Source organism: Typopeltis vanoorti, chromosome 15 (genome assembly GCF_054136105.1).
Source record: "Typopeltis vanoorti isolate ZY-2024b chromosome 15, IOZ_Tvanoo_1.0, whole genome shotgun sequence".
Lineage (NCBI taxonomy): Eukaryota > Metazoa > Arthropoda > Arachnida > Uropygi > Thelyphonidae > Typopeltis > Typopeltis vanoorti.
The window spans coordinates 36288769-36314004 of record NC_143563.1 but is presented as its reverse complement, the minus strand read 5'-3'; the positions used below and the strand labels follow the sequence as shown (position 1 = coordinate 36314004).

Sequence of the window (25236 nt, the reverse complement as noted above, 5' to 3'; positions counted from 1 at the left end):
ATTGTCTATGTGCATGGAATGCACATAAACAATAGTGACCGTCACATCTTAATTATAAACAAAATGAAATGGTATTATCATGAAAAATTATCACAGAAAAGATAGATAAAGAAAGAAAAGAAATTCAACAAAGATCATTTGAAATTAAAGTAATCACTATGTAACAAGAAAGAAAAAGTTAAAATTCTATTAGAACTTTATTATTTCGATTAACTCTTGCAACAGCATGATAACAATAACATTAATAACATGACTATATTAGACCATCTACAAAAGAATGTTGGCATTTTAAATAAAAATATTTTTCAAACCAAACTGTTAATGAAAGAGCCAATTCAGAAGTTCTTACACTGTACATGCATTGCCAGTGGGATATGACGTAATAGTTTCAACTTTCATTTCAGTTGCAAATTAGACTGAGTAAAAATATATGCTCATTTTCTGTTTTTCTGGTTCTTGTTCAGATATCCCTCATTTTGCATGATGATGCAAGGCCACATATTTCACTTGCAGTATGTGATCTTATGGAAAAATATGAATGGCAAAATATGGAAAATATTTATATGCAGGTGGAGGAGAAGGGATATGATGGAAACTTATAAGTTACTAAAGGGATTCTATAAGATTGACAGAAAAGAAATTTTCAATATATGGAGAATAGGGAAAAAACAAGAGGTCACACTTAGACAACTTCTAAGACTGTGATTAGTAAAGGTGTGCAGACTAGTTTCTTTACTTGGAGAGTGGTGAATAAGTGGAATGGATTGCCAGAGATGGTTGTGAGCACTCCAACAGTGAATAGGTTTAAGGAGATGCATGATAGGCATGTGTTAATGGATAGTGTGGGTCACCTGTGATGAGTCTTTTGACTCCATGGAGTACCCATATAAATAATAACAATAAACTTCCCAACAATCTCCTGATGTGATCCCTCTGTTCCTTGGATATTATTTGGTAGATAGAATCACCCATTAAGCATGATCTAGCAATAGGATATTTCTATTATTTCTATTAAACTCTTTAATTACATAATAATGTGGTCTCAATACTGAAAACTTCCCACAAAACTACTAAACCACAGAAACTTACATGTTTAAAAGTTGTTTCAGAGGAGATTTTTTTAGATGCACTTGGGAATCCTCGAGCTTAGTAGTGAAAAGATTAATCATAGATATAAAAAAAAAAGAAATCCAACCATAGAAATATAAACTAACAGATTTTCTATATGATTACAATAATTTCTCCATGATAACAAACAAATGCAAGAGACTGACCAAGAAGCGCAATATCATCACTGAATTCCAAAAATATTTTTTCCCAATAAGATGCTTTATACAGATATTATTACTGCCTTAATTATGCAAATATTTTTACTGTTTATTTTCTTTTCTCTGCAATAAAGAAGTATTAATTTTTCATATAATTTGTTTCTCCAACCACAAAATTACAATATAAAATTCACAAAGATTTTAATTTTAAGAAAAAAAGCTGAGAAATCAAGGAAAATATCACAAGGATCTTTATTTAAGATGGGTAAATCTGGACGAAGCATACAGTATGGTGCAAAGAGAAAACACAAAACACTTCAATTATATGTTGTAAACAGGATGTTATAACAAGCAATACAGAGTGTCTATATTGGAGTTGTAATGTCAACAGTCAGACTAACGGAGATACAACATGGTTTGAAGTAAAATCAGGTGCAAGATAAGGGTGCACACTACTACCTCAATACTACCGTATTTACAATATATCTCGCACCCCTGATTTTACTTTACAAAAAAGAAATTAAAAACTTTTGCACATATATACTTCAAGCACAAAAAAAGTTTAAAACTTATAAGAAAAAGATAGTGAATGTGTTATGGTAGTTTCAAATATTTTGGAATTCAGTTAAAGAGAATCAGCATTTCAACTCAACAATCGTCTGCTTGCCTTGGCCATTGAGTCGCACAATCTTGTGTTAATACTGCACCAATCACATGCACATCTTCCCAGCTGCACTATCTCTACCGGCCTACCATTGCTGTACATTATGCACTCCGCTTTCACTTCTTATTAGCCATTTGTTAAGGTATTTCAATGTATTTCAAGTCTTGTAAATTACTGGTAATTTTTGCTTGAAATAAGGAGAAATGTTCAAGTTACAGTGCTGGTTTTAAACTCAAAGTTATCGATTTTGCAGAAAAACATGGCAATCGAACAGCAAAGTGAGAGTTTACAGTGACTGAGTTTAATGTGCGATATTGATGTAAACAGAAATGATTCTGAAATAATAAAAGGACAAGCAATAATGAAACTGTTTTAATTTAATTACAGAAGCAAAAGATTCGAATATATCGTGTGATGCAGGTAAGCAACTGATCGTGTAAATAATGATGCTAATTAAAATTTAAATGAATTCATTTTATAAATAATGTAAGCAATTATATATTATAATGAAAACCGAGGAGTAAATTATAAACGTTAATTTAGTTTTTTTCCTGAAAACTTTAGTTTTTCAAAATCCCAGCATATATCTCGCACTATGATTTTTTTTACTTTAATTTGGGGGGGGGGGTGAGAGTTATATTTGACACTATTTAAGAATGCTGCTGTCAGTAATTGTCCATAGTGTTGATTACAATGGGAAAAACAAAGGATCTTTTGGAGTTCGATAAAGGACTTATTGTGGGTGCCCATTCTGGATAGAGCCACGATTTTGAAAACAGCAGAGCTAACTGGTTTCTCAAAACAAGAGATATCCTAGGTGTTTAATTAATGTAAAAACCCACATTGCTTGTCTAAGAGGCATAACTGTGGTCCTAAGACAGTCTGTCAGGAATGAGATTGCCATTGCCTGAGAAGGCTTGTACAGACAAACTGAACTTTCAGACTGAAGCATTTAATGAAGGCTGGTCCTGACCCATATCTCAATGAATCATGTGCAGGAAATTTGCAGTGGTTACTGCAAAGTTTCTAATTCAGTAGACAATATGTGTAGTAAGGCACAGTTTTTAATGAAGATAACAATTAAATACAGAAAGACAATAAAATAAGCAAAACTGGTATGGTAGGGAATCAAACTGAATAAATTTAAAAGGAATGAGAGATAAATTAGTCAAGACTAACTGTAAACAAGCCAGTATTAAACCAAATTTTATCTTATGGATCTGAGAGTTTGGTTCCAAGCAAAATTCATCAACAACTAAAGACCACAGATATGAGGGTTCTGAGAAAAATGAGTGAACAAATGTCATCAATGGCAGATCATTAAAAATGAAGGTATCAGGAAGAAGCTCTGCATTGTTAGTATTCAAGAATGTGTGAACAGAGCTTATCTCCAGTAGTATGGTTACTTAAACAGAATGGGAGAAGAAAGATTAACAAAATATGCTCGATGCTAGGATGGTAAAAAAGTAGGTGGACTGATGCAGTTAGAAGGGCCTTAAAAGACTGAAATATAAGATCTAATAATACTAGCATTCTGACAGATAAGACTAATTTGGAGGAAACGGTCAACAGGAAGTTAGGTAATAATGCAAATTTTTCATCTTTTATTGTCATACTATTTTATAAACTCCTTGAGGGTACATATTAGGAATTTGATGAACTTACTTAATCCTGGTCCTGATGATATTCTAGTTTGTATCTTCAAGATAAATATCTGTGTGAAATTTCTTTTATCTATTATTTCAATAAGTCTATTATTAGAAAATTTTCCCCTGCTATGGAAAACCAGTTCTGTTATACCTCTGCACACATTTAATTCCCCTTCCAAATACAAACTACTGTCCTCATAAGATCTACCAATGCAACAAATTTACTTGCATCTAAATATGTACTCTCTCAAGTTTTGGAAGATATTAATATGCTGATATTATTTGAAACTGGCTTTTCTAAGGCTGTAAATCTCTCTCTCTCTTTCAATCTCTTCTCATTCTCAAACTTTATCATATCAAAATTTCCACCACTGTTTTCTGAAATGATTCCAGTTATCTGATTGGTACCTAAATCAATCAAACTGAACAAATCAAATTCTATGGTAACATGCTTTATATAAGCCAATTATTGATAGCAATAGCAAAATTCAAACCATTAATAGTGAATATTAAAACTTGGAAAGATGAGGAAGAAGTATTACAGAATTTTTTTGATATTTTCCCAAAATATATAATTTCTTTATATTGATTTCAAAAACATAACCTAAACATTTTTTTAATGTTTTCTCAGTTGCCACCACTTCATATAACATCACTGGCCCTGTCCATCCAATGGTTTGTAGCCAATTAGAATTCTGAAAATCTACTAGTGTAATTAAATATGTGCATGGATCCAAGGGTTTTATTTCACTGCACATTTTTTTATATTGATTTTGAATGTTTTTACCCTCAATATTTATTTATAATAGCACAGAAGAATTAGATTTTTCTCATAGAAGTGATTCAATATGTTAGAACAGAAAATGTGAGATGAAAAGTATTATCATTAATCAACATAATATCCTGTGTCACTGATAAAATGCATGTTTTTCCTTCATGTCTCACAAACTGATAAACCCACTAATATATAAGTAGCTGACATACTGGATTCAATATTGGTGGTTACGCAAGGTAAAAATTAGATATAACATTAACAGAAGCTTTGAACCTGACTTGGCCCATGATAGAACACATGACACTGATTTATCACATGATCCAGCTTGAAACCTGAATTATTTCTATTATTAATTTGCCTGACTGGTAAGCTAGCACAATTTTTTTTCAATTCATTCTGCATGACAGGGCAAACCAACCAAGAGAACACATGCAATTGAGAGCCATAATACACTGTGTAGATAGGATTAACTACAGTATCAAAACATTAATTAGGTTAAAAAAAAATCCAACTTCATTTGCTGTGATATGCCATTGAGCTTAGCATGCAAAGGAATATGGGATGGGATAGGATATTAAAAGATAAGAATGGCAAAGTTTTCCTGTAATTAAAATAATAGGAAAAATTTGCAGTTTCTATCCTGTGATGTCCAGAAACAAATTCCAGGAATAGGCAAGAAGTTGAAAAGATATTGACACAACATATGCTGTAAGTATTTACTTCTAATTAAGCAAAATAGCACAAAACAAAATTATGGAACTAAAAGAATGAAGAAAAGGCTTCGATAATGGAGATAAGCGTAAGGTAGATAAACATCCTTCAGCTCAAATAACATTCCGAGATATTTATTTATTAATTAATCTAATTTTGATTGATTACTTATTACTGTTTAATAAATAAATATCCTAAGTGTATTATTTATAAAACAATACACTTATTACTTATATTATGATTATTATCGTTTCGCTGATTTTTATTGTAGTTTTAAAAATCTTTCTACTCACTCTGTACAAAGGTGTTCCTTCTCGAGATGGCCTTTTCAAATTCCTATAAAAAATTTCTTATTAAAATATGATTTTAAAATTAATATAGGAATAACAAAAGTAAGAGAATTCAAAATAAATATAAATGCTGGCCAATGAATAAGTAAACTCACTTGGAGATTTTCGAAAGTTTTTCTACTTCCTGTTCAAAATGTGCTGCCAGTTCAAGAGATCGAACTGTAACTCCACAAACAGGGCAATGGCTATCTGAAGATTTTGTCTTTTTGCATTCTGCAGATTAAAAAAAAAAGGGAGGGGGTTAAGCAATATAATTATGACCAATTATAAAGAAAATCAGAAAATGTATTACTTTTATTCTATCTTTAGACAACTGAAAGAATGACAAAAACAAAACGTTTTCGATTCCTTTCAAGAAAGAAATCTATAATGAAACTATTTTAAAATTAATTTCAAGGAGGACACATTAAAGTTATTATTGCTACAACACCTCTATGCAGTCTCAGGACTCATCACAAGAGGCCACTACCCCATACAACATTGCAAAAAAATTGTACGATCAACCATATACACTATACAATTTTTCTGTTTGTTAATTGTGTGTTCTGTGGTCCGTTCCCATGTTTTAAGGAAAAGTGCAAGTTTCGGGAAGAATATAAAACCCTACTCCCTCCATATAAGATTTGTTAACTAACCTTCTATTAAAAAAAAAGTTCATAGACAAAATTCCTTGAATCATGATAAGAATCAAACCAACGTTCTTTTCCAACAAAATCAATGATCTCATTGTTCACTGTAAATAAACTATGAAAGTACAAAACAAAATTTGTATGAACTTAAATTTTTAAAAATTTCTTTATGTATTCTGATGAAATTCAATGTTAGTTATCCTGAAATTTATTGGACAATTCCAAACTTTGGTCTCATGGTTCAATCACAGTCAGTCAGAATGTATCCAATTCTAACAGCTGTTTGTATAGATAAAGCAGCTGTTAGAATTGGATACATTCTGACTGACTGTGACTGAACCATTCCCGCAGTTGTCATTAAATATTATCTAGTAGCGTATATGATTTATGAAGTTCGTATCAAATTTGCTCATTTGTTTTGAATTCTATCCAGTATGTTCTGTTTAATTTTCCAGAGATATTTCATTTCAAAGGTTAGCAATTTTCTTTCAGAATCTTTTCTAATTGAATACCATGATACAGAAGCCACAAAGGCATTAATTTGGCAAATTAAGTAATAGATAATGAAGATATTAAAGTTTCTCTTTTTTTTTCTTTCTTTCTTTTTTTTATTTTGATAGCAAAATAAAATGAAACTTAAGAAACTTAAAATTTTTCTTCCTGGTCTCTGATGAGAACCAACAGTTTGAAATAGTTGCCATGCAAGTGAAATAAAATCAATGCACTAATAAAAGATGAACGTAAGGGCTCCTGGGCAGAATTTATATCTTAAGTAGTGCAAGACAAGGCAACTCCTATATTGAAGGTGATATTCTCAAACTCTGGTAAAATTCAAAACTTTTACCATTCTCCTTTATTTGGTAAAAAATAGATCGTTAATATCCTTGTTATACATTACTTTGCCAAATTGAAGCCTCTATTATCTTGGTATTATACTGATATACAAGCCTCTGTAGCTCAGTCAGTACAGACTGAGCTACAGAGGGCTTTCCAACCCTTTCTTTGGAAAGACCTGGATTCAATTCCTGTCCAAGATGAACCTTTATCTGGTCTCTTTTGACTAAAAGTCAGTTAGCCAGTCTCACTGAGTCGGGTTTTTCATTTGCCAGAACAGGCAAACCAGTCCTGTGAACACACACATCTATAGACATAGGACACACCAGGAAGCATAGGGGCTAACCACCTTATCCTTGAGACAGTCGCAGTTTCAAATTGTAATAGGTCATGCGTAATATGAATGTAATAGGCCACTAGGCCTAATATACGTATAAGGAGGAGGAGGATGAGAATACGGATGTATATTATACTTGGCAAAAAATTATATTCTTGTTTTAATCTTGTACCCAAGCATAAGTGCGAAGTAACTTCATGACTTGTCTACTTATATCAGGCTGTCGACTTCACATCAATTGCCTCAGTATCGCTCATTATGCGATGGATCACTATCCAGACTAGTTTTGACCTCTGAGGTCTCATCACTGGAAGCTAGCCTCAAGTGTACACCAAGGCTGGGAAGTCAACAGCCTCAAGCAGACAAGTCAAAGTTATAGTCCAAGATAAGCGAGAGCTGTCGTTGGCAGACTGCCAAGAATAGTCAATTCATGTTGAAGAGAAAGAAATAAGGTGATGAACGAATTGGTCAAGAGCATGCAAAATCACATGCTTTATATGTAAAATTTTTCAGCTGTTATACAAGCAAAATAGTTACCATTTTAAGAACTACAATGATCATAAAAGAGAAGTTAATTTTCCGATCTGTAATAATAATCCTCATGCCACAATATGGATTGATTACCCTATTATCGGAATGGATTCTCCTTCTGTTGACATGCGCAGAAGTGTCAAGGAGTCTAATATCTGTGGGCGTACATACTTCAACTTACATGGCAAGTGGAAAAACTTCTCACAGAATATAACTCTAGAGCATGGAATCTCCATGGTACTGAATTGAGGTTTTTTGCCCTCTGTTGCATTTCGTGTGTGTAATCTAGATTACATACATTCCTGACAAATGGTACTACAGAAATCCCTCGATTAATGTGCTCTTTAAAACAGGCGCATTAATCAAAAAATGCACTAATCGAATATAATAACCTATAGGAAAAAGTATAATTCGTTCCTCAAATTTCTTTTTTGACCTGTAATTTTTTTTAATAAAAGAAAAAGGAAAACCATTTCATTTTTAATAAAATGAAATGGTTTTCCTTTATCTAGTTAAAGGAAAACCATGAAACTGAAAGACAATAGGGCATATTCAGAATATGAATTTATTATTCTACTTCTTAACAAAAAGAATTCTGCTAAGGTAGTTTGGTGGACATTCTGTTTCTTTCATACAACTGACTATGGCCCTATTGCCTCTTCTAGTACTTCTGCAAATTTTGCTGCTTCTCTCTTTATCAGGGTCAGCCTCTAAGCATTGTGGCTTAAAAACTTTCTGTGAAATCTCTTTGGGCTTGTCAGCAATTAAATTTTCTTCATATTCTTCAGAATCTTTCCACTGTGCATCTAAATTTAGCAGGTCGAAATCGCTCAATTTCTCATAATGTGATTTAATTAACTAAGATTCATCTGAAAAGCCTCTAAAATCATTTGCACAATGTGGAAGAATCTGCTTCCAAATGGCTTGCATATTGTTAGTAGTAATTTCATTTGACTTTGCAATTTTATAACCAGGCCGAGATTTCTCTGATTTGGCCAGAAAAGTCTTGGAAGGCATTCGCTTCCAGAAAAGCTGGTTTCATTGACATTAAATATTTGTTGGTCACAATAGTCTCCTTCTTCCACAATTTTCTTCAAAATCTCTGGATAATTTGCAGCCACCTCCTTATCTGCACTTGCAGCTTTGCCTGTGATTAGAACATTATATAGGCTATTGCTTTTTTTTGAAACGCTCAAACCACCCGGCACTAGCGTGGAATTCTTATTTTCCATCATTGATAGCCCTATCTTTGAAAAGGTTACAAACAGACTTAATGATTTCGATTTCGTGCTTAGAGGAATCTGTTTTTGGTTACAATCTTCAATCCATGTAGAAAGAAGTCTCTCTAATTCAATCATTATAATACTTTGATTTCAAGTGCATGCCTGATGAACTTGAAGCAGCCTTACCTTTCTCTTTGTATTCAGCAGCTTTGCTTAAATCTGTTCTTATAGTTGATTTACCCATTTTTCTGTTCTTGTCCTATCTTTATTCGCCTTGTTACTTTTTCATTTTTTATTATTTCACGTTTTTCTTCCGATGAGATTATTTTTCGAATCATTTTCACACTTCCACGTTTTTGCTCACTAACTCTTTTACTCATGATGAAAGGTTGGGAAAATACTTTAAAATAAAAAAAAAAGTAAGGAAAACAGTTGCAAAGGAGGCACGAGGTATGATCAGCAAAATGGTATGTAAAACAGACGACATAAATTTTGGCATGAAATTTGGAACAGTGTACATGGAAATAGTGTAGTATGCGATTAAAAAATAACTTTATAAAATGTTTTAAATCGGTAACTACATTATTTCATCCTGGTGAGAGATTCTATAAAATAATTAGCCATAAAATGTACAGATAGAAATTTTTAAAATCTGTAACATTTATTTTTAAGATGTATACATCTTAAATCCGTGCGGTTTGCCTAGTGGCTATGCACTTCGCAACCATATGCCTGGGGAAGGATTGTCGTAGGTTCGATCCTCGTCGGAGACATGAGGAGTTTAAGGATCTTCCTCAGCCACAGCCAAGTTAGCCGGTCTTGGGCAGCAGGGTTTTTTCCCCAGTTTATCTGGGGTTTTTCATCCCGCAAGTAGGCAAACCGGCCCCGTGAACACACACGGATAGTCAGGAATATCGCCCTTAGGGGATGCAGCAGAGGAGTGGCGAGCCGGCTGCATTAATACGCCAGTAACCCCCTCATTAGGAGGGGACTCAACCAGTCCTTGACGGATGAGAAAGGATAGGATACGTCTTAAAAATAAAGGCGCACTAATCGAATTTGGGTATCGAAAAAAAAAAAAATGACGCACTAATCGGAGGCGCATTAATCGAGGGATTGCTGTATACTAATTACTGAAACGTAGGAAAAACAAAACGTGAAAACATTATTTTCAAACAGAAAGTAAAATTTTTACATTTATAACAGAAGCCCAACAAAACATTTTTGAATTACTATCATGCCACTGATTTTTTCCAATGGATGTGTTTTGTGTATGTTTTTTTTTTTTTTTTTTTTTTGTAATGGCAACGTGACTGCTGCCGTTCAGGAATATTATTACGTGCCACTTGCACGGAGTCTAAAGACCTCACTGCAGGAGGGCATTCTACTCGTACACAATCTACCTTCTCACCACACAATCCAACCATCCTCACTACCGCCCATTAATTTTGTCTGTTAATAGCGGCGACGATTTATTATTATTATTGTTACATGACACCTCCATAGAGTCCCAGGACTAATTGCTGGAGGTCACTTCCCATTCACTATAATCTACTTCATAGATTTATTTTATCAGATATTGCTGGTGCCGTAACCAAAATCGAATGCAGGTCTTTCCGACCCCGGTATTTCTACAAAGAATACAGCTGGACGTGTTCAGTAATGTTCATCGACAACAAAGCGGATAATTTTGGGTATCGACGACTCTAAACGAAAGTTTTTTAAATACCAAACAAAAAATAAATAAATAAAATACAGGTCACCTAAATAATCCAAAGGGGAAAAAATTACAATCTTGTGTGGCGTAACCAAAAACTAAGTAGTTTTATTAATATTAAAAACGGAAATCTCATTTAGGTATTGATTTTTTTTTTTTTTTACTAAAAATGGTATACAATATTTATTTAAAGAGAAATAATGTACAATAAATAAAGTTAATTACAGGAAATCGCTTGTATATTTTGAACCAAAGAGGACTTCACTCTTTAACAAACCGCTTCCTACCTAAAGAAGTTAACCAGTGCAGTCTAGGAAAACTCACGAATCGACAGAAAGTTGATTTTATAATTTAGTCATTTATTTTTTAAGGATTAAACCACTAGGAATTAAAAGGAAAATATATAGTTAATATAATGGCGTAATCCAGCGTGTAAACCTGTAAAGCTTCTTATTGTTGATTTCTCTAGTTCTCAACAGGCGACACCTGCCGTTAGTCCTCATTGGTTTAAAAATATACAAGTGATTTCCCCGTAGTTATTTTATTTATTGTACAATATTAAATACCGTACATATAAATACAATATTAATAAAGTTATAAAAGGACCAGATCACCGTACTCGTCAATGCAATAACTCAATATTTTAGTATGATAATTAATTTGCTTTATTTATTTTTTATTTATTGCTTTTTTTTTTTATTTAATTTGCTTTATATATTTATATTTGCTTTAAACGCTGTTCATGGCATAAATTATGTGGGAGAATAATGCCACTGAACTGGCTTCGATCCTTCTCCACTTTCCTCTGAGCTTATTCCATCTATCTTTATTTATGTAAAAGTGCACCTCGCACAGTTTTCCCAAGGAAAACAATTTCCAGCTGTTCAATAAAAAATGGTTCGTTTTCTCTCACCAACTTCTTGCCCACATGCGGCAGTACTAGAGCTTACAGCTCGTCGTAAATGGAATGGATTTTATATCAGGATGTGCATCAAGTCTGGTTACTATTTTGGACATTTCTTAAAGTGGACAAAATGATCTTTCCCTCTCCTTCCAAATAACAACTCGGCAACTTTTGAGAATCGGACCCATCTGACATTTCTGACTGAAAAAAAAAAAAAAAAAAAAAAAAGACTTTTCAGAAAATATCTGATTGATTGATTTCTATTTTACTGACCGTGTTCTTTTTTTTTTTTTGCCTATTCTTAGCAGTATCGGCCTGTTAGGTTAATCACAAAATGTGTTAATGGACATCGTGTACTAGATGCATGTATAACGGGCTGGTTTGCAAGATGAAATCTGCCACCTCCATATGAAAGAGGATAATTAATTTTTTGGATCAAAATGTCCTTTATAATGACAATTTCATCTAAAAATGAAGAATCCACTCACTCGGTAACAAGTGAAAACCGCAGATATTTTTATATTACAAAATGAATATATGCTTCTGCGCACACTTGAGTCTTGCTCCTTCGTGCTGCAAGAATTTAAAAATAATATATTCTGTTTAATTCTTCCAATTTCTCTATCATTTTTTAAACACAATCCTACAGGAGGAGAGAAATCTGTAGAGCAGGAGAGAAATTTTATATTTGACTATAACATATCAGAATTAAGAGCGGCACTGAAGCTCAACTTCAAGTAGCGATCACAAGAGGGACGCAGCGAAGACAAGCATCAATAGAATTTCAGCGCGCACCACACGGTAACATTCCGTGCCATCTAAGTCAACTGACGCAGTTACACCTGTTATCGACATTTCATTCAAAACGGATGATGCCAAGAGATGAGTCGTGCTATCTTAAGTGTTGCCGTCATGTCATCCAATACCGTGACGGGGCCCGCTCGACCAGATTTGGTTGGGGCCTCATAAATTCCATCGACTGTTCGCAGGCTTTTCTGTGTCGGACATTATTACTTAGCTTTGGAGTTTGAGGCGCTCCCGTGATCGATTCCCCTTGCCATACTTTCCAACGTTGGCCGCCTGTCATTTTTCATCCCCCCCCCATCTCCTCATCCTCCCGACAGCGGATGACATGCTGACAAATCTCTGCAGTATTAACCACATAGTAGCGATATTAGAGGTTTCTGGCCTACAACTGTGTCAAGCTGGATTCTATGAATTTATATTGCTCCGCGTGGAAGTGACAGGTGGATTTCACTTCACCCCCCCCCTCCTCCGTGAACACGATTAAGCTTAACAAGGTTATGCACTCGGAGATTCCTACTTCAAAATCACGCTAGTGTGTAATCGAACGTTTGTAGCTGAAATTCAGTAAGCTGCTTTAAACACAATTAAACCATGCATAAAACAAAGGCGTCTAGAGAAAGCACTTTTTCATTAGAGAAAAGCATAAAACGCGAACATTATTATTGTCTGCATTTTAACCCACATTAAGCTGATATGACTAAATAATGTAACAAATCAGAAGAGAATAAGTTTGTTCTGTATGTAACGATGTACATTGACATTTGCTCTTTAGGCAAATTTCACTGAATTTGAAACAGACATCTTATTCGGGTAGTTTTCATAATGCAACTCGCCGAAAATAAATAAACCAGATAAGACTTGCGAGGTGAGCCAATTTCTCAGAATTTTAACAGATGTATAAATCGACATAAATGTAAGATTGTTCAACAGACCCAATAGCCAATCACAGTCTTATAAATCTATTTCTGGCAACGATGAGAAAGGGAGCAATACTACCTCCAGTCTGGTTTACGGTTTATCAATGCATGTTATCTATACACTACACAGTGTATTATTGCAAATGTGCGTGTTGCAGTCCGACCAATCATCTTTATTTTATTATTTAATTGTACATGGTCTGAGCTGTGAAAACAAAACAAAAAAAGTACTCTGATCTTTCTGTGGGTTTAATAACTTAAGATGCCGGTATAGCTTACATCAGTAGCGCACTCAGAATTTAATCTTGGGGGGGGGGGGGGGGGAGTTGAGTCAACGATTTGAGAATACACACAACGCATCGTATACGATCCATGACTGAGCATCTGCAACGATCGCTAATTTACAAGTAGTATAGAAATAGAAGACACGACACAACATAAATTAAAAAAAAAAAAATGAATTTTAATTAGCAATAGATTTCCGGAAAATTTTCTAGTGTTTTTTTCTTTTTCTTTGGGGGGAAGGGCCCCTGGCTCCCCCTCTGGGTGTGTCACTGGCTTACATCATCACGATATAAGTACGTGGTCGCCATACCGGCGACCACGTATTTGCGTCGGGGCTTAAATCAGCTGGATAATTTAATTTATTAGAAAACTGATCCTCTTTGCTAAATATGTGGTCGCTATATATACCGGCATCTTAATGATCAAAAACTTACTTTACAAGGGTGGGCTGAAAAGTTGTGATAATCACCATGAAGGAATTGAAGTAGAACCATGTGACATCATTCTACATATTCCCCACGAAGTGTTATACACTTCGTGGGGAATATGTAGAATGATGAATGGGGAATATGTTATAACGCCGTTGCATCATTTGCAATCCTCTGAGAAAAACCATTTTTGTTCTGGGTGTTTATCAGAACCTTTCCGCCCTCCCTCGTACAATCTGGTGTTTAATCCTCTTCAAAGCGGGTTTCTGCAACAGGGGCACTTTTAAAAAACTCAGTCTGAATACAGGTAAAACTTCCCGTCCTAAGGGATAGATAGGATGAAGAAGATGAGTTTGGGTTGAATGCCAAGGGGATGTTGTCATGTTGAACTTTCCATTACTGAATGGATAGCTTTGAGATTACATCATCCGGAGACACTTCAACGCTTTCAAAAAGAATTGTTTTCTTGTTCTCCTCCCCCCCCCCTCCCATCCTCAGGAATGCAGCCTTTGATAACAAAAGGCAGAATTATTCATATTTATCATCATGATCACAAAATTCAATTTGTATTAATTCGTGTATTTCTTGCTAATTTTTTTCTCTCACAAAACTTGATTTTTCATTCATAGATAAAGAATGTGCCAGTTTCGTTACAAATATCTCCAGAAAAAGAAACAATCTAAATCTGCAATGCCTCGTCTTAAATTTTAAATTACGTGACCTCCAGGAAGTCCAAAGACTCAAAGAGAGAGGGCACCCACTACACAACTCTCCGCCTCCAACCACAACTAACAACAGCTATACCAACACCATCTGCCGGCCACCACCACTACTTCCACGGTGAATCACAAACATCCACCCAGGACGGGATTCGAACCCGCAGCCTTTTTGTTGGAGAGCGGATACACCAACCACTCGGCCAACCAGGCTGGCTGAATGGTTAGCGATTGGCTATCGGCAAAATCACCACCTCATCCTGCTAAAGCATTCCACTCGCCACCCAGTCTTGAAGCAGAAAATGTATACCATACCTTTAATACAAGAGACTAGGGATTATCCCTTGTCTTTATCTCTCTTCTTCTAGCGGCGAGCTCCTCTCAGCAATGTCGCAATCATATCTTGTATCTCATCCTATTTACTCAGTTCTGAAAATTATATTCTTTCAACTTATTATCACAACGTTTTATGATATTTCACAGATCCGATAATCCCTTTGTTAGGCATCTCTGAAGCAAAGCCTTAATCAGTGGAATGATAATTTCATCTTCACTTGTTAATGTTTTCACTCTAGTAACACCTCCTTATACTGTTTATCACTTTGCAATGTGTCCATTGAACTCACCATTATTACAAGATCAATTGCCTCCAATACTACATCACCAAATATAGTATGCAACGCTAATTTTTGAGTTCCAACGCGTAACGCATAATTCGTGATGAACTATCACCTCAATTCTTCTATCAACATAATCAATCTCAAATCGTTCTGAACCAGTATATCAGCATGATTCCTTATACAACTGAATATCCTTCCACACTCCATTCTCAATATCACATAATAATATTGAGAGTGGGGTATGGAACAGATGAAACAGCAGTCGAAGGAGAAAATCCTATAGTAACTCTCTTCCTTTGAAATTGGGCTCCAGTATCATTATCTCTGATATCTACAGTATTAACCAATCAAATCAACCATCCATTTACCGCAACATATATACCAAACTAAATGACGCAGTTTGTTAAATGTCTGCAAAATCCAGTCCACAAGTGCAGTGCCTTATTATAAAAAGTAAACTAAATTACTGAAACAAGACCTTCCTTTAACAAACCGGTATATACGTCTATCTAGAATCTTTTCGTCATCTACCAATCCCGTATCCTATTCCCAATCAAGTTCTCCAAAACTTGAACTCCAGATGGGCAAACTGCTCTAATTGATAACCATTGTTTTCTTCCCCTCGTATACAACGATAGAATCTTCCCTCTTTTCAGTCGTTTGGGATATTTCCAGCCTCCAGAACCATTAAACAACCAAGTCAAGGATACTCATCTCTTCCTTAGTACATCCTTTCATAATATATGATGAACTGTCATGCAGTCCGCCCATTTATATTCACACCACGAGTACTTACAAGTTAAATAGCTTCAGCACATTCGCCTTTAATCCCTCTGTTCTCTGCTTACCTGGAAAAAAATCATTTCCATCAAAATGAAATAAACAAAAGAATCATGAAAAAAGACTTAAGTTCTAGTCTAGTTGCCGACTATAGGAACGGTTTCTAAGCCTTTCTTCGATCCCGCTTCCGAGCTAGGCGATTTCTGGCACAGGCGAGCGGGGTTTTTCGTCCCGTAAACTCCACAAAATCGACCGTAAAACTTACACTATTTCAAACAATAACATTCTGTGTTAAGAGACCACGAGATGGCGATAAGTCAGTCGACTCTTCATCGGATGACATTTATAATGGCCGGCCTGGTTGGCAGAGTGGTAGCGTATCCGCTCTCCAGCCAAAAAAGGCTGCGGGTTCGAATCCCGCTGTGGGCATGGATGTTTGTGATTGTCTGTGGAAATACCAGTGGTGGTCGGCGGTAGATGGCGTTGGTGTAGTTGGATATTGAATGGTGGAGAAGGAGTTGTAGAGCAGGTGTCCTCCCTCGATGAGTTCTTGGACTTCCTGGAGGTGTCAAATAATAATAATTAGTGATACTCTTGGGCTATATCTGTCTCTGATTGGCTACCAGTGGAGACTAAACTGCCTCCTCGGTCTCCAAAAGTTAGACATGGCTAAAACGGCCTCACGTACTCCCTATAAGGAAATAAAAGGCGTTAGCTGATGAGAACTGGGATTATTTCAAATTTTGTACTTTTACTGTAATGTTCTTCTCTTTCGCAATTCTTACTAAATTGTTCTGTATCCATTCGACGGGTGCCTTATTTATCCTTTTCAGATTTAGTTATGCAATCTGTTATTGTCACCAAACATATCTTAACATCTCCCACATACTATTTAATCTCATTCCCAAAGTCCCCCCCCCCCCAAAGGTACTTCTTCGAGCTGTTTTTCTGGGTCTTTTGAATCTCCCGTCTGCCAATTCAACTTATCGACTCACTAAGTGGTACAGTTGACATCTTTCTTCATCACAAACCGCATGAATTCGAGAAATTATAGAAATTATTTTTTCTTTACATCCATATGCTATTTTCTCCTTCCCTTATATGTCCACATTTAAAACCCTCCATGTGCAAGCCAAGCCATTTACTTAAACATTTCTTTCTCTCGCCCTCAATATTCCCAGGTTTGCAGTAAACTGCAACTCGATCTTTCTTCAATAACCCCTACTTCACAGACCAACCATTTTCAAAACCACTCTCACTATCAAGTTTCTCAAACTTTCCAGAGAACACATTTCATTCGCTATAATCCAGACTAGTACTTCCTCACTTTTAATCTGTTTTGTCTTCTCTAAAAACACTATACTCTCATCTTCGCCAGAATTGCGCTGCCAGATGCACAACTATCATTGCAAATTGCCTTTCCCGATCTACGCAGGGTTGCACAGTTCGTTGAACTATTTGAAAACTTATATTATGCCAAAAATAAAGAAACGTTTGCTTTCTGTTCCAAAAGATGAAGTCGCAAGCACACAGGGTTAGATGTGCAACACGGTAACGTATACATTTCTTTTATAACTAATACTCTTCTGAATTTCTGTATAATGTAACGGGGGTTTTAAAAAATCCGTACTGTTTGAAACATGCGGCTGTATAAAAGGCCAACGACTAGAAAGAAAAAAAAAAGCCCAAATCCATCAAAGAAAAATCTGTTTTCAGCCACTGTCCCTAACACTTCGTTAATGGTAGCGGAAAGTCTGGAAAGGTTACAGCAATAAGGGAAAGAACCACTTCCGCCAACTAGTTTTAACAAGAACTGCTGGGGGAAAACATGGGAGGGAGTCAAATCACTGATGTACATAAAATGCAGGAGATGATCGACTATGTACCACGAACAGCTAAGCGCCGTCTGGGCGTCTGTCGTCCGCCCAGCACGTTACCAATCTGTCCCCTTTCGGTGTGTGCAGGACTTTAAAATTATACTTTAAACCCCCATCTCAATACGGAGGAGAAAGCCAAAGACAAGGTTAAGGGGGAGAGGGAGGGGGAGTCGACGCAGAATGTGGTCCATTAGCAGATGAAATCCGCGTCGGGCACAGTTTCCAGTGGTCATTTTGGTAATGCATTTGTCGCGAGCGTCGGTCAGCAGGCGTGCACTCTTACATGCCCGAGGTCAAAACAGTAATGGATGAAGACCAAGGAGAATCGTTTCGTAATGCTATCGGCTACGGAGCGGCAGGGTTATCGTCGGCCCATTAGTGGGCAAGCGATTAGTATAGGTCGCCTGGCTTGACAGCACGCCGACCTATCGTTGTCACCCGGCGTTCTCCGGCGGAGGCTCGCCTGCCGCAACTCTCCGAATAGTCCGCTTGTTGCTACCGTTTGGATTCGCGCCAGGCAGAAGAGCGTCAACATTAAGGGGGGGGGGGGAAGAGAGAGAGAGAGTCACATTAAACTTTAAAGATAACAGGAGTCGTCATTAAACGTGGCTGACACTGGGAATACGCAATTAAACCGTTTTCGCTTTAAATATTTCCCGGTATTTACAAACTGCTTGTAGTGCCAATAAAAGTAGTCGAAAGGAAGAAGTCATGTGGTATATATTGACGCATATCTCACGATAGCACCACACTTACTACCTTATGTCAGTCTGTTCAATTTTCTACGCATTTCACAAATATACTTATTCAGTAGGGCGGCTAAGAAACCTTCTCAACAAGCCTCATTCGGTGTATTCAGGAACAGAAGTCAACATAACACTTTTATAAAGCCGTAAAATAGTCCAAAACAATTTAAAGGTGAAATGTGGAAACTAGATTTCAATTTGATCTTCTTCCACATTTCAATATTACTGTCAACAATGTCTCCGAAAGCTATTAACTGCGCAAGACAGCAGGTCTCGATATTATTGGAAGACTGCCATCGAGTAAATTCGGTCTGTGGATGATTTGTTAGCATACTGATAATGATTATGAGATATGCGATGTGTTCGAGGAAAGGCCAATATTCCATCTTACAATAAATAAATCATTTCTAAAACTAGGTATATTTACAAGATCTTGTAAATACAGTGTACATCAAAACTTTAATTTTTCGATGATTTAAGTCATGTGTAATGGGCAATCTAGGAACATCTCAGCAAATAATACAACTTTATAAATACAACTTTTGGGGGGATGGAAAGCACTCCTTATGTTCGAAAGTATAAATTTATAAAATAAATTAATAAAATAAATATTAACAGACTGATATGTGCGCTGAGCCAGACTTCCTAATCGTGACGATACCTCCTCGGTGGACAGCCTAATTAGGCTGTCTGCCCCCCCCCGCCCTTACTAAATCCTCAATCGAGTTTATTTTACTGAGTATGACAACAGTTCGTTTGTGGGAGTGACCTTCTTATAAATGGGAGCAGTATCATAGCATGCTTACCTTTTGACCGATAATTTTTTCTAATTACTTTCTACGTCACCAAGAATTTTTTTTCTTTTCTTTTTCAGAATGGCTAATTGTATTAAAAATGTCGACAGTCGGATTCCATCTCTCACCCATCGTCGACAGAGTATTCTCACAACATGTTAGGATCAGGAGCATCGTCTCATATCCATTAGTCATGTTGTGTGTGTGTACTTATGTTTTCTGCAATCGATTTTGTTCAATTGCGGGATTAAAATACCAATTTTCTTCCGGATGCCAAAATAGACTAGAATCGACTCTGGTTCTTTGCACTATTCTGTATCTATCAGTTATTTCCGCTCTGTTACATAACAGTGGCCTGCCGAGGAAATTTGTTTAGGCGGAAAAGTTTTGTGTATATGAAAAAAAAGGTATTGGGGAAGGCCATCCTGTTACCGAACTGCACATCATGTGATTATGGCTGCGAAGACAATATCTAAAGTTTAGGACAGCACTTAACCCTATGGAAGTTGCTGTTACAAGGCGTTTGTCATCCTTACTGACTTAATTGCCAAACGAAATCCTCCATCGAGTTCATTTTGATTCCTCGGGGAATACAGATCACGCATTTAGCTCAACTTTTCTCTCTCTTTCCGCCACCCCTTTCTTTTGTAAGCAGCCAGTCGACACCGCCCATCATCGCACCGAGGTTACACATTCTCACAGCGTGGCAGACAGAATCTTCTTAATCCCAACTAGTATTTAATTTGGATGCACTCGTGTGTATTCCATGGTCGATTTCTCTGAGCTGCAGGATTTAACACCTAGCATTTGTAAACATACACACTAGCTCGTTTCTGTTTCTATAACAAGTCCCAATGAAAGCTTTCGAATCACGTGTTTGGGTCAATATTTTAAATTTTATTCAATTCCACCTGGTCAGAATGGAGCAATCGTCATATATCATTTCGAAACGCTTTGCGTCTGCAAATGATCTGCTTAAGTCAAACCTTGAGATGGCTCGACAATTTTTTTCTAACAGATAATTTGGAATTTCTGCTAAACAGACCAAACAATGAATGTTTTTCAAGTCACTTAAGGCTTCCAATTAGGATAGTGTGCAGACGCTATCGATTCAACAATCCAAGCTGTGAGATTACATCTAACTATCGAAAAGTAAGAGGACGACATAATGATAAAAATATTATACAGTAACGGAATAACACTTCAGAAAAATATTATTTGTAGAATTTTCAGTTACTGCATAATAATTTTATCATTATCCAAGCTGTTGATACTTGGCTGAGTTGGATTCAGTAATTGAACATGTCAATGACGTATAAGTCACCTCACGCTCCTGGAACGATTCCCGAATTATTTCTAGGTGAGAGATGATGTTCAGCCAGCGCGAGACTACTGCTTCTTGAAGGCCTCAAGTGGCTTGAAAACGTTCCATGTTTGTACCCTAGGCAGACTTCTGGAGTATCTAATCCGCGTATTAATGCGGTATGAAGTGATGGTCCGCAAACTATTCGAGTAGGCGGTGACAGATGTACGAGTAGTTCCATTGGTATCATGGGACCTAATATAAGCCAAGAAAATACACTACCAGACTACACGTCGCCATCTAACAGAATGGCTCCGTTCATTTATTCTGCTGTCGCCATATTCTGATTTTGTATCTTGCTGAAATCTAACGGATTCATTTGACCAGACGATTTTTTTTCTACTCCTGTGTTTAGTGCGGTGAATACTGCACTCATCTTTCTTCTTACTGTGGTTCTATAGTAGCCCCAAATCGCTCCTTAGTGTCCTGAATTCATTGACTCCATTGCTGCCTATCCAAATCTTACTTCTCCAGTTTGGACGCGGATATGGTGCTACAATCTGGAACTGAACTCTTAACCGGAGTTAAACAGTGCAATCATCCCAACCTTGACAGGACCTAATGAATTGTTATTTCTGATATACTGGTTTACAGACGAGTGTTCCGATTGAGTGTGTTACCTACCTAGTCCAGCCATCAATACTGTTGTCCAACTTAAACAGCCCATAAACCTTTAATCTATCGGTAAATCATTTACAGCTTTCAACACATACAAACCACATGTATAACGTGCATATAGCAGCACTCGATGTTCCAAACGCCCTCCTAAGTCTGTGAAGCCACATATCGATGGCGGCACGAACAACATCCAACGGAAACGCTCCGACTGCTTGCTCCAAATCCACCTTTAGACTGGCAATGCTAGGGTGTCGTTTCTTGCAGTCTGGAAGTCCAAAGATCAGGACTTCCCAACGGCCAATCAGATGGTGATATGTGATCGGGTATATTCACCTCCAACCACTTGTGTGGTGGAGGTGTATATTCGTCAGTTTATTATGTGTATATTCAAGGAGGTGTATATTCAAGCAGTCGAGTGGTTGGAGATGAATTCACCTCCAACCACTCGACTGCTTACCGTGAAACAAGGTGTTGTACAGGGACCATACATACATACACACAGGTCCCAGCATGGTGTATTGATACACTTTGGCGGAAATTTTGACTCCTTTCTAGCAGAAATAAAACTTGGATATCCCATCCGTCACCCCCACCAAACAAACCATCACTGACGCGGGGTGATCACCTCTGTGAATCCAGGGTGCTTTGGCAAGTGCTATGCAGCCATCCGGGGCATACATTCGATCGTTTTGGCCGTTAAACGACTCTTCAATGGTGAAAAATCTTCCCATCTGTGAAGAGGATATCTCGGTGTTGTCTGTTGTTCGCATACCGCTGAGGAAGTGCCTTTGGTTTTATTACCCTTTGCTGCATAAGTTGCAGTGTTAGGAAGCGTCCAGTAGAATGACGATAGGCTCTCACTCCACCGCCCCCCTCCCCAAGTCACCAGTCAGTACATGTGACATCTTTCTCTGCGAAACGTTCATCTCTCGCGACATCACTTTCTGCTTTCCTTACAGGATTATGGTGGAGGCGTGCCTTCACAGTCCTCACGAGCTGTTCCGTCCTAATGCAGCGTGGTCGGCCTGTTCTTTGGCGGTCAGATATGTCTTCTGTATCGCTATAACGGTTAACAGTCCGATATACAAACATCCTACTGATCCCGAGTGTTTTTAGCGTGTTGAAAATAACAGGTGGCTGCATTCCAACCTTGCGAAGTATTATTACATCTACACGGTTCTCATAATCTTCCCACTACATGTTAACTCGTGCAACTAGACAACTTTCTCTCTACTGATAGCATGCGAATATTGGCTGGGAACAGCGGCAGTAACAGAACCAGGCTCGTGCGATTTTTGTGGGAAGCGCGGAAGTTGTTAGTACGATTCCGGTACCGCATTATCATCCCCTCTTCTTCCACACCAATAATTTGACTACAGGACTGGGTGTTGTAGTTGCTGAAACATTCTCGTTCCAGACATTAGTGCAACGTCCCATTATGAAGACAGTTTGAGGTACGTGTACCAGATAACCTATGCTTAGGAGGATTGTTTATCTATACATTGCTCAAATATTGACCATTGCCAATGTCTGCGATAAGTGACTAAGTAGACAACTGGAGGAACAACGGTGTACTGCATCCTTCGACTGGGAAAGACCCAAGTTCGATTTTTGTTGTGAAGAGATGAATTTTTATATGGGCTTTCTCAATTGAAGGAGAGTTAGCAGGGTTTCCTCTTCCGAAGAGTTTTTCATCCTGAATAGAGGCAAATTGGCCAAGAGAACACATGCAATTTACGGGTGGAAAATATTATTGATTAAGTGGTAATTAAACAGTTAAGGTGATGAGTTATGCGTAGTAGAGTGCCCTCACTCGATGCGTCCTTGGAGGCGTTACGTAATAATATCCAACAGTATACACTGCATGACTTGTTTTTCTCCTTCAGATTTTCTTATACGCCACTCTGAATATCAACCGGGCAGACTGATCAACATCATGACGAAATATGTCGCAAAACACTATAATATGATCGACTTACGGGAGCATATATTGACAGATGCAAAGGTCTATCGATTAGAATAAAACTGGACTTCCAACTTTTCTAAACAATGCAATGCGGATGCCTGAATAAAACTAACAAGACACAAAACTAAACGGCTCTACTATTACAATCAAGTTTTCTGATTATGTGGTAATTAATGAGGAAGAATGAACAATACAAGTGATAAAGAAATCGTGCTGTCAATATTAGCAAAACACCAGCCAAGTATCTAGGGATTCAACATATGCAAATACCACACACGGGCCATGCCGGACTTATGTATGAGGGCCACCAGAACACTCTTTCCATTGCAACAATATCTCATTAATCACTGCCAGTTCCTACCGCTATTAAGTGCAGTCGCCCACAAAAGAACATCCTTTCCTATACACTACGAAGCCACTAATCTCTCACGGCCGTATCACGTAAAATGCAGTTGCTCTGCCTTCCGAGTTGTGATTGATACCGACGAATGCTCCCGAAATTTGTCAAGATCACTCAGCCCGCAACATCGCGCAATGACTATTCTATGTTTAATACCCTGTCTCCAGAAAAGGGCGCGTTAACTTCTAGCCGCACGAGGCTTTATTCCATCCCACGACAGACAAATAGTCGTGCGATAAGCCTAACCTCAAGTAACCATCTGCCTCAGTAATCAGCATGCACAAGTGGGCGATGATCGTCGTCAAGACCGCGGCAACAACTTACGGCTCTACTGCAGCTGCGGGACTTTTCTTCGTAAATGGGAAAGTCCGCCGGGACTTTCCGGCAGCTTCGCTCAAGCCGTGTACGCCGAAATCCTACCGCTTTACTCGCTAAGCCCTCTAGGAGCGGCCGATAGTTGCAGGTAATGATTAATGGTCGTGATTGATAAGCTGTTGTTCCCTCGAGATCAGCTCCGAGGGTAACGATGCTACCGATAACGACGCTACGCAACACGAGCGGTTTAAATAATGCTCCGTTCATCACGTGCTCGCTGTAATCGCAAAAATAACCTTCTCGAACACAATGAACATGTGGGAAGACATATTGGATTTTGTTCCGTCGAAAAACATTATAATAAAAATCACCGGCGGGGCATCGGAGCTTAAATATGTTGTCACTGGGAAATGTATGGATGGATGGGCTTAAGGATTGGGGAAAGGCACGAGACCGCGATTAAATACTTGCCCGAATAAAACATTGCCTTGTGCCAGTCATTTTGTAAATAAGCGATTCTCCTCAAAAGGATACAACGCTAAGGTCTAGGAGACACCAGGTGCTAAACAAGCTTCCGTATCATTCCATGTCTGATGGAAACGGAGACTCTACCGGCTCCCTTTCCTGATTGGCTGAGAATACGCGGTTGGATAATGACCGCCATCATTTAAACGAAGCTCCTTTTGCAATGGATAGCTGAAAATTAGATGCGAAAAAATCCTTCTCAGCATGTGATAATGACAAACTCGGAGAGCAGGCTACCACCTAAAAGTTGGAATATAAACAACAATGAGCTTGATGTCACAGTTTAATTGAGGTAGAACCGAACTCGCTCTGCAAATGATCGCACATCAATTTGCTTTCTAAATACCACCACACACACACCTAACGATGATATTATAAATAAACGAAATTTGAAAAGACGGGTATTCCGATTCCATTTTATTTAGCCGAGATACTTTCTATTTTGCTGAAATAATATGGAATTGTGTTTATAGCATTTTTGCAAGGT

The 25236-nt window shown here is 37.4% G+C and overlaps 1 protein-coding gene across 3 annotated transcripts in view; it reads right to left on the bottom strand.

Moving 5' to 3' along the window:
- Positions 1-25236, bottom strand: part of LOC150098622 (E3 ubiquitin-protein ligase Rnf220-like) — a 163884-nt gene that overhangs the window by 78551 nt on the left and 60097 nt on the right. For all 3 annotated transcript variants that reach the window (XM_090405192.1, XM_090405193.1, XM_090405191.1), the window contains exons 3-4: positions 5513-5630; positions 5361-5403 (exon numbers count right to left, since the gene is read on the bottom strand). In XM_090405192.1, the coding sequence (XP_090261318.1) occupies positions 5361-5403; positions 5513-5630 (161 nt within the window). The remainder of the gene's footprint in view (positions 1-5360; positions 5404-5512; positions 5631-25236) is intronic.